The sequence below is a fragment of the Amia ocellicauda genome, chromosome 11, assembly GCF_036373705.1.
Source record: "Amia ocellicauda isolate fAmiCal2 chromosome 11, fAmiCal2.hap1, whole genome shotgun sequence".
NCBI lineage: Eukaryota > Metazoa > Chordata > Actinopteri > Amiiformes > Amiidae > Amia > Amia ocellicauda.
In genome coordinates, this window is record NC_089860.1 from 24,461,730 (window position 1) to 24,472,959 (window position 11,230).

Consider the following 11,230-nt stretch of genomic DNA (forward strand, 5'->3'; position numbering starts at 1 on the left):
TAGGTGAGTGTACATACATATCAATTAAACTTCTGTAGTCCAATATATCCAGTGACATTTTTTGACAATATTTGTCTTCTCTGTATTTTAGAATGGCATTTCTGTGCTTTCAGTTATGATTTGTATTTCAAAAAGTAGGGAAATGATTTTTATCTTGAGCACCTTAAGGAGCAAATAAGAAACATGTAAAACAACATGGATAAAACACAGCACTAGCTCACAAGGAAAATGTAATTCGTTATGTCTGCACAGAACACAATGCAGCAATATATGTACACAGGTCCCTGTGCTCGTTCCATCTCACTCCTTTATGTGTGAATTGAAGTGTGTACACATTTATATTTATTTTAGTCATTATATAACATAAGAAACTAATCAGCTGTGTTGTCAAAAATTGGGTACTTTCAAAGCAAACAAGAAAAGAAACTTATGATTCGTCCTTCCAATTACTTAAGTGCAGCAAATTGTAAACCCATTAGAGGTGTGCTTGTGGATAAAATGGGTTGTCACTATTAAACCAGATACAGTAGGACTCTTTTCATTGCTTTTCATTTGCATTAGAAGTGTGTTATTGTCTAAACAGGAATTCAATTAAGAGTAAATGGTAGATGGAGATGACCTTTCTCTATTAATGTGATTTGGAAGAGGGTGTCTGGACCAGACATTTTTCTTGGAACTAATGTTCTCTTCAGTCACATTTTCCATTAGTATTGGATTAGCCCTTCCTTTACAAAAAGAAACAAAACAATAAAAAGCAAAATATCAACAAAAACCATGGCTTGTAATGATGGTTTCTGGGTAATTTCACAGTGGTTCAATTTATAACCCAGACTGACTAGTCTTACTCTTCACACCTGTATTTGAGTCTAATAACATCCACACAGGGCGTAGCTTTTGTCTGATTAAATACAGAATACTACCCACATATTATATGCATGTTACAGTGCATCCGGAAAGTATTCACAGCGCTTCACTTTTTCCACATTTTGTTATGTTACAGCCTTATTCCAAAATGGATTAAATTCATTATTTTCCTAAAAATTCTACAAACAATACCCCATAATGACAACGTGAAAGAAGTTTGTTTTAAATCTTTGCAAACTTATTAAAAATAGAAAACAAAAAAAGCACATGTACATAAGTATTCACAGCCTTTGCCATGACACTCAAAATTGAGCTCAGGTGCATCCTGTTTCCACTGATCATCCTTGAGATGTTTCTACAACTTGACTGGAGTCCACCTTTGGTAAATTCAGTGGATTGGACATGATTTGGAAAGGCACACATCTGTCTATATAAGGTCCCACAGTTAACAGTGCATCTCAGAGCACAAACCAAGCCATGAAGTCCAAGGAATTGTCTGTAGACCTCCAAGACAGGATTGTATCGAGGCACAGATCTGGGGAAGGGTACAGAAAAATGTCTGCAGCATTGAAGGTCCCAATGAGCACAGTGGCCTCCATCATCCATAAATGGAAGAAGTTTGGAACCACCAGGACTCTTCCTAGAGCTGGCAGCCCGGCCAAACTGAGCGATCGGGGGAGAAGGGCCTTCGTCAGGGAGGTGACCAAGAACCCGATGGTCACTCTGACAGAGCTCCAGCGTGTCTCTGTGGAGAGAGGAGAACCTTCCAGAAGAACATCCATCTCTGCAGCACTCCACCAATCAGGCCTGTATGGTAGAGTGGCCAGACGGAAGCCACTCGTCAGTAAAAGGCACATGACAGCCCGCCTGGAGTTTGTCAAAAGGCACCTGAAGGACTCTCAGACCATGAGAAACAAAATTCTCTGGTCTGATGAAACAAAGATTGAACTCTTTCGCCTGAATGGCAAGCGTCATGTCTCGAGGAAACCAGGCACCGTTCATCACCTGGCCAATACCATCCCTACAGTGAAGCATGGTGGTGGCAGCATCATGCTGTGGGGATGTTTTTCAGCGACAGGAACTGGGAGACTAGTCAGGATCAAGGGAAAGATTAATGCAGCAATGTACATCCTTGATGAAAACCTGCTCCAGAGCACTCTGGACCTCAGACTGGGGCGAAGGTTCATCTTCCAACAGGACAACGACACTAAGCACACAGCCAAGATAACAAAGGAGTGGCTACAGGACAGCTCTGTGAATGTCCTTGAGTGGCCCAGCCAGAGCCCAGACTTGAACACGATTGAACATCTCTGGAGAGATCTGAAAATTGGTGTGGACCGACGCTCCCCATCCAACCTGATGGAGCTTGAGAGGTCCTGCAAAGAAGAATGGGAGAAACTGCCCAAAAATAGGTGTGCCAAGCTTGAAGCATCATACTCCAAAAGACTCAAAAAAGGCTGTAATTGGTGCCAAAGGTGCTTCACCAAAGTATTGAGCAAAGGCTGTGAATACTTATGTACGTGTGCTTTTTTGTTTATTTTTAATAAATTTGAAAAGATTTCAGACAAACTTTTTTCACAGCCTTATTCCAAAATGGATTAAATTAATTATTTTTCTCAAAATTCTACAAACAATACCCCATAATGATAACAAAATGTGGAAAAAGTGATGCGCTGTGAATATTTTCCGGATGCACTGTAAATATGCCTTGTAATATAGCATAGCAGTTGAACAAAATGTGATATATATATATATACACTACTGGTCAAAGGTTTTAGAACACCTCACTTGTTGCAGTTTTTATGGAAATTTAAGCAGTTTAATGTTTTAGTGTAAATTAAAGCATAGAACAAATAAACAATTGGAGAAAAGAAATCATGGAATTGTTTTAACAAAATGTAACCCCTTAAGCTGACAAATCCTTCTGGTACCCCTAAAAGGCACCAAATCCATGTGCTTCTATTTAATTCCATGTTTACTCTACACTGTTGTGTTGTTTACCAAGTATTTGGTATCCCATGGAAGCTAAGCTTTCAAATGACGTGCGCATTGTAGGATTACAGTGTAACTTCTGTGCACAGGAGCTGTGCGTAACACTGCCAAATAATGCTTAACAGGGTGTAGTAACAGTATATAGCTCTGAAATGTACATTATTTTTCAGTTTTTGGCAACCTAAACTTTTTTTTTTAACCTCTGGCAGTTTACCGCTTATCTTTGTACCATTTCAAATTATTCACTGGACTTGAACTGCTTAAATTTCAATACAAACTTGAAAAATGGGGGTGTTCTAAAACTTTTGACCGGTAGTGTATCAAGAGATCCTGCCCTCAATTAACTACGGTAAGAGTAAAAGCCATGAGCCTAGAAAAATACCTTCTCTCACTTGTAATTTATGCAAAGTACCCCCTCCCCCACCCCATATTTTCCTAATGGAGTGCAAGGCAGCTTTTAGTTATACACAGTGGCACATTGATTTTGGGGATGTTGTTTCCTTTTCACTCCCAGTTACAAAGGGGTTTCTAATGGGCTGTGGATCTCTTCTCCGCAGCAAAAGCAGCCTTTGGAAAGGGTTAGTATTCCTCCAGCACTCATGACACACCTGTGACCAGGTGTCCCCTTTGGGGAGGTGCGTTAAAGCTGAATACATGGAAACGGTGTGGGGTAAAGTTGTGGTGCTGGGCTTCGCTGGTTAGCCGTCCATTGCCCCTGCAGTTGATGATTTCCCCCCTGTGAAATATTTCTCTCACAGACAGGATGCGGGATAGAGAAATGGAAATCTGCATTCAGGCAGCGCAACTACAGTTACAGCCAAACTGGGTGTGTGCTGGTACTCGCCGTGTACAAGGACACTAGCCTGGTACACTGAAATTGCTACTCTACACTTGAACGGATATACACACCTTGCACGTCAGGGAAGCGCTCTGTTGGTGTTGTGTATCACAGTGCAGACTTGTGTGTATAGATGACATTGACAAATATGTACATCAATAGGAGTCAATATTAAAGTCTCAAGATTTATCAACTCTTAATTAGCCTCCACCCATAGACAAAGAAGGATGTTTGAAATCTTTGCTACTAGGCTTTGAAGTCTTGCTTTTGTGCCAGGTGTGCAAAAATATTTTTTAAATCTATTGAGTTGGGTTTTACAAGGTTGTTAAAATACTTAACATACCTCCAGACAAGTGGGGTGGGCTTTAAAAACTAAAAAAGGACAAATAAATAATACAAATTAAATCGTTGCATGTGAAAGTTGGCTCAAAATAGGGACATAAAAAAACAACGTAGGTATGAAGTGTAAATGATTTAAGGTGTTGGCAGGGGAGAGAAATGCACAAAAGCTCTTTCCAAAACGTTCTTACTCATAAATGGGCAAACTATCTTACGAGCTGCAAAAAGCTTCATTTTTTAATATAAGGCTTCAATTTGTGCCTCACATTCATCAATCACTCTTTTATATTAAAAGTGTAAAACAAGGAAGCCAGAAAAAAAAAGTCTATCCCAGGACAGGTGCTGAAAATTGAATTGCCTAATTGTTGGCGATTCACTTCACATGTTAATGACGAACTAGGAACCTTTTAATTTCAGAACATGCAAGTCCCCTGTCTCTATTAATAATGACATTCACTATTCCTCAAAATGAAGACAGCAAAGTGTGTGAAACAATGTTGTTGTTCCTAATGAACTACCAGTATCCTGCCACAATTACTAGCCAGTCATCCACACTGGAAACCTGTAATCTTGCAATATCACTAATCTTGCAGTAGCATTGTCAGCACGTAAAACTGCATCTGCAGTTAAGAGACAGTGCCCTTTGATGACTGTAGAGCCCCGCCCCTGTGCAATCTACTACTTGAAAGTCTGACTCTTGCTGTCCCCCAGAGCAAATTTGTAACAGATCCTTTAACAGATGGTTGGAGAGACGTGCTGAGGGGCTGGTCTCCTGCTCCCACTTGCTATGGAGATGCCAAGCCCCAGAAATATCTGGACGAACAACTTGTCTCTCCAACCCATCACAGCACGGCTGTGGTTTTGTGGGAGAGTGGGACAGTGGTTACGTGTTATCCGTGGACATGCTGAACATGTGCTCCTGCTCATGCATTTGACAGTTACTTCGACAGGCAGCCTAAGCCAAAGAAGGACACTTGGCAGAATCGAATACCAAGGAACCCGAGTCACCAGACATGAAGGGTACATGGAATCACACCAGCGTCTCTTTCCCTTCCGTTACGCCATGTTTTCAGTATGCTAACTCTCTGGTAGTACATTATACCTTGATCCAGAGCCTAAAAAGAAGCATACTTGAGAAACAAATGTGAGATTTGTTCTGTTTGTCTTGCCTCAGCCTCCCCACCACTTAGTTTATGATAATGTTTATAGCCTCAAACTTTTCTGGCTCCCAGAACACACCACCTCTGATGACAAAGCACATTTGCTTATCTCTAAATGCCAGTAATACACAATGATTCATATTAACGGAACATAAATACTTTAAAAACAACACAAAAAACATTTAGATGTTATCACACTATTACACATAACCCTAAAACTGCCACTGCACTTCCTCCTCTCTTCTGCCATCCTAATGGGACGCGTGGTGCTGCATTGTGCACAGGCTGTGTCTAAGAGCTCAGTGTGCACGGCTCACTCCAGCCGGTTAGGAAAAAAATATTGTTAATGAAAATCACCAAACAGAAAATGTTGCCTTTTTTAAACAGGGTAATATGCCCAGTTCATTTTAAAATTACATGTCAGAAGTAAAATATTAATTAATGTCTCAAACAAAGGATATGAACATTGTCATTATTTCTGGATCAACCTGCATCATTCCTGGAGGACCGGCCTGGACCCCTGGCCTTGGCTTACAGTCGCATTTGTTATTCTGCCAAAGAACCCAGGACAAAAGAAAAAAGAAAGACAATTATTTTTGTCCAATTCTTGGACTTAAAAACATGCATTAAAAGCATGGGTACAGTGCTTGTGTGGCCTGTTGCGTTGAACAAAGGAAAAATGCTGGATTGACAGAAACACACTGGACTGTACTGTGGAGATGAGAACCAGTGGCTCATGAATCTCTTAGAACGGTTATAGTGTGCATCTGTGCCAGCCTGCGCGAGCAAAAACACTAACAGTGCACAAAAGAACAAATCTCTGCTTGTCTGCACACACTGCTCTCTGCGCTCGGCGCTCCCCTACCACACTCAGAGCACCATCCACTTGGGAGTAGGAGACTTCAAAACGCAGCCCTTGAAGGACACCCATACATGCACAATGCAAGCAGTATTTAATCTACGCCCTGTCTGTCCTCCATTAGTTTTTAACCATGCACATAGTGTGAACACTTTTTTCTTGGGTAGATAGGCAAAACCCATATCACACTTAGACAAGCTGTACAAGAGTGAATATTTGATACATACTTTGCTCTTAGCTGTGTTAAGAGGGTCATAGTGCACATTGCATTTAACTGCTGCATAATAATACCACGGGTTGTAGTGCATGTAAGTACAATGTTACTGATAATATTAAAATGCGATTACTGTTTTAACAACAAGCTTATTTAATTGGGACAATCCCACAGCTGGGGGCACGGGGGCACACAAAGCCTACTCTCTTTCCATTCTTGAGTAATGCATTTCCTGGAAAGCACAAAACCTGAACCGCAAAATAGTCCTGGAGGGGACTTTGAAGAGCGAAAGGTTGGCTGTGCTGCAGCTCTGCAGATAGTGAAAACACTTTTCTGTTTTCTTGTTGCTGAAAGCGAATGAATGAAGCTGTGGAACAGAACGTGCATTTCTTGTGGAACTTCATGAATTTATTCTGAATTCCTTGTGCATGCACCAGGGGGCAGTGCGCGTGTTGTTTTTTGATTTTCTGTTGTAATGATATTCTAAATTAAGTGCTCAAGAACACATTAATGTTCAGGTTATTGTTTCACATGGGTGGCCAGGGCTGCAAAGGATCAGCATTGCTATTTAGATATAAATTCAGTCAAGGTTAGTTAAGAGTGTATTATAATATAAATCTCAGAGTTTCTGCTATCGTCATAAAGCAGAACTGAAAAATACACAGTCTTATCTGTGCTGCTAGCCGTCATTATTAGGTTGTATTTACACTTGAAATACCGTTACCCTCAACTCATTGTACCTCACCACATGCTAACAACAAATAGTTTGCGGAAAAGACTGGATCTTATTATCCCTCCAGTCCCTGTCTTTTTTCACATATTGTGTCATTGTTCAGCATTAACGAAAGTGGAATTGTACTCTGTGCTTTATTCAATTACTCTGCAGTGTTTTCTGTTAATAAGTTTAGAAACTAGGCCGTGCACAATCTAGGGATCCACATTTAAACACAATTTTTGTCCCTTTCGTATTTCTCTTCTCTGTTGCAGAACTTCAGATCCTCTGCGTTTAGATGTGGTTGTTAGCAAGCGTGTGTGTTATTGATTAAGTGGTGCATTCTTCAAAGCACACATCACTTCTCCTAACCAATGACCTGAGTGAGAAATGAGCACTTGATACCTTTTTGGATACAGTGAGCTCATGGATCTGGGTGGTTTCAGATCTACTGTGAAAGGAGGGACCTGCAATCTTTGCTTCCCTTCCACCTGCATCTGTGTTCCTAGTGAAGACCCTTGAGTGGATATGTAGAGTAGATAAACCAGGGGTCATGCTCAGGTGGATCCCTGATCTTTTGTAGCCAATCTAGAAACCAAAACGTAAAAGCAAAACTGCGTGAATTAAATCAAGCATTTGTATTCACTTAATCTGTCAAATAAATAAATAAAATGGACACAACATAACTCTCACAGCACAGAGGGGATTTCAAAATGGAGTTCAACAAGATTCAGGAAACTAAATGTTCAAGTGAATACATAAAAAAGAAACGTCAGAGCCATGAACTGCTATGACTCTTTGGGGAGCAATCAGATGTTTCTGCCATGTAGAATTAATATTGTTTATTGTATTACTGTATTTTTCACGGATCCAAAGATTAAATCGATACGCTCAGAAATCGGTGCTGAAAGGTTTTGGGCAGGAAGCCCAGAAAAAAAAATATCCACAAGGGTTTGCAAAGTCTGTCAGCTTTACAAACACCTAGATAAATACGCAGTTAACGCAAGGAAAACCACAATAAAATTCTTACAGGGAACAATGCAATTAACATGCGCAGAATGGTTTAATACACAAAGGCTGATCTGCAGTCTCTCTAGCTGAAACACCTTGTTCATTTGCAAATTTGTTTTTATTTTGTTTTACACAACTGTGAACAGTTACAAAAAGCTTAATAGGTAGCTTGTCATCCCCAGGAAAAGTACAGTGCAAGACACACACCATTGTACCAGATTAGCTTTCCTCCACTATGATGAGAAAGTGTGACACAACAGATTTATTTATTTTTAAGTGTAAAAATGAAAGTGGCTGATTGACAAATTGACTTATATAGTCATCGTGAAACAAGCATATAGAGGGAGTATAACAGTGTGACAGAGCTGTAGAGACGCCACACACTTCTCTTCATAAAAAATAAGTGAAACGCCTTCCTAACTAGAGCCTTTCAAAAATAATTGCAAAACATAATGTGTATGTATGTTTTTATGTATTTGTTTGTTTGATTATTATGAAGCCAGGCTAATGTTTTGGGATTATAGTTATTGATTGTTTTTTTTTGTTTTTTTTTACCTCCCCTATAACATTAGCAGGATGAATGACCAAACAATTAAGTAAAATAGGGAAGGAATGCTAATGCACCTGATTCGGTGTCATGGATTTTGAGACTGAAAAAAAAAACAAAAAAACACTGACAGATCAATAAGGTCAATCTTCTCAGAGCATGTAGATCTTTTCCTTTTTTTCCCAGCTTGTGCTTTGACACAAAAACATGATGCAGACGGACTAAGCTACACAGATCTCTTGTTTTTGTTGTTGTTTTTTAAGTATTTATTTTAGTTTGCCTTTACTTCCCCCTTTGATTTTGGGTTTCACAGGCAGGACGATAGTGTAAGGCCAGCGTTCACCAGCAGCAACTCTGCCTTGAGTTCTCTTTCACTTCTCGTCTGTTTATTGGTTGCACAGGAACGTGATGTCATTGCAGGCTGTTATAAGGGCTCTGACATAGCCCGAGAGCCATATCCTATGCCAGAATGCTCTGTGTGTTTTAAACTGTAGCACAGTACAGCACACACACACACACACACACACACACACACACACGGAGAGAGCGAGAGAGAGAGAGAGAGAGAGGGAGAGGGAGGGAGGTTAGCAGAAAGGAGTGAGAGGCACAGCACTCATGGAAACTCTATCAGACTCAGATTCTATTTTCTAAGACTGAAGGAAAAAAACTCATTTATGTGGGAAAACAGAAAGCAAGATCACACTGGGCTAAGGTCTGTAATCTTTTATTTTATTTTTGTATGTAGTATTATTATTATTAGTGCTTGTAGTAGTAGTATTTTATTTTATTTAAAAAAAGTTATCCTGTTGCTCTGCATTTCTGACTTATTTGTTATTTTCTGACGATGTTCTGCTTTGTTGTTTGTGTTTTGTTTATTCATTTGTTTACATATGTATTTATGTTATCTCTTTCTCTCTCTTGCTTTCGTTTTTTGTTCGATATGTCTGTTTGGTTCTGTTTTTTTTTTTTTTTTCATTCCACTTCTCAGATCATGGGTTCTGCCCACACACATGAAATGATCAATAACTCCAGCGCCTCCAACTCCAGCAGCCATGAGCCAGGTGATGTGCAGTCGGTGTTAACGGGGATCCTGATGTCCTTGCTGGTGCTGGGCATCGTGTTCGGCAACGTGCTCGTGATCACGGCCATCGCCAAGTTCCAGCGGCTGCAGACTGTCACCAATTGCTTCATCACGTCCCTGGCGTGTGCGGACCTGGTGATGGGGCTGATCGTTGTCCCGTTCGGGGCATACTACATCGTCATACAGACTTGGCACTTCGGAGACTTCTGGTGCAAGTTCTGGACAGCGACAGATGTCTTGTGCGTCACTGCCAGCATTGAGACCCTCTGTGTTATCGCGCTTGACCGTTACCTGGCCATCACCTCACCCTTCAGGTACCAGTCCCTACTCACCAAGTGCAAAGCCCGAATTGTGGTGATGGCTGTGTGGGTGGTGGCTGGTCTGATCTCCTTCTTGCCCATCTACAAAGATTGGTGGATCTCAAAAGAAGATGAAGCCAAGAAATGCATGGAAAACCCCAACTGCTGCGACTTCAACACCAGTACCGAGTATGCCATCACCTCCTCCATCATCTCCTTCTACATCCCCCTGCTCATCATGGTGTTTGTCTACGCCAGGGTGTTTCAGGAGGCCAGGAAGCAGCTGAAGAAGATCAACAGGTGTGAGGGCCGCTTTCATAACCAGAACAATAACCTGCAGCTGCAGCAGCAGCAACCACAGCAGGAGGGGAGCAACAGCGAGCTGAACGTTGGCCGAGGACCCCAGAAGAGGGCCTCTAAGTTCTGCCTGAAGGAACACAAAGCCTTAAAGACTCTGGGCATAATCATGGGCGTCTTCACCTTGTGCTGGCTGCCCTTCTTTGTGCTCAACGTGGTGGAGGCCATCATGAAAACCAAAGAACTGCACCAGCCATACAAGATTCTCAACTGGATAGGGTATGCCAACTCCGCCTTCAACCCTCTCATCTACTGCAGGAGCCCCGAGTTCAGGCATGCTTTCCAGGAGATCCTATTCATCAGGAGGTCGCCCTTCCCCAAATTGAGCAATGCAAATGGATATATTTACAGTGGGCACAGCTGGCAGCACGAGCAGCAGGCTCAGAGTAAATACAGTTCTGAGGACAGTAACAACCCCGAGGGGATTGTGGATTGTAAAAAAAACCTCCCTAACACTGACACTAACGGGAACTGCAACAAAGGTCTTACAACTATCATTTAACCAACTCACTGACTCCCTTAACAAACAAACAAACAAACAAACAATCAGTCTTTTAAAAAGACTGACCTATCTGGGTAAGCAAACTATGGGTTAAATATTTGTGTGTTGTTCTATCTTTCTTTTTGTTAATTTCATAATTCACATAGATTGAGATTTTCTCTTTCTTTATTATTAGTTTGTGTTCATGTGTGTTTTTTGTTTGTTTTGTTTTGTTTTTGTTTTTCACTGTGGTGTCTTTACAAGTCCATAGTCTAAATATATGTGTGTGTGTGTGAGGTGGCAGGGTGGGGGTGGGGTGCTTGTACGTGACAGTGTAGGTTCTGTTAAAGTTTGGAGGTCCACTTAGTTTTGGCCATTCTCAGTGGAAAATGGCTTTGGCGACATTTTCATTCCATCTACCTCATAATGTTTTTAGTTTTTTTTTCTTAAATAAATCAGTGGCATTTTTTCCTTAA

At 40.9% G+C, this 11,230-nt stretch overlaps 1 protein-coding gene across 1 annotated transcript; it reads left to right on the forward strand.

Annotated features, from left to right (window-relative positions):
• The first annotated feature begins 9,013 nt into the window (after positions 1–9,013).
• On the forward strand, positions 9,014–11,230 carry adrb2a (adrenoceptor beta 2, surface a). Its single transcript, XM_066717070.1, has 2 exons — positions 9,014–9,248; positions 9,525–11,230. Exon 2 carries the CDS (start codon positions 9,528–9,530, stop codon positions 10,773–10,775), a length of 1,248 nt encoding a protein of 415 aa, XP_066573167.1. The 5' UTR covers positions 9,014–9,248; positions 9,525–9,527; the 3' UTR covers positions 10,776–11,230.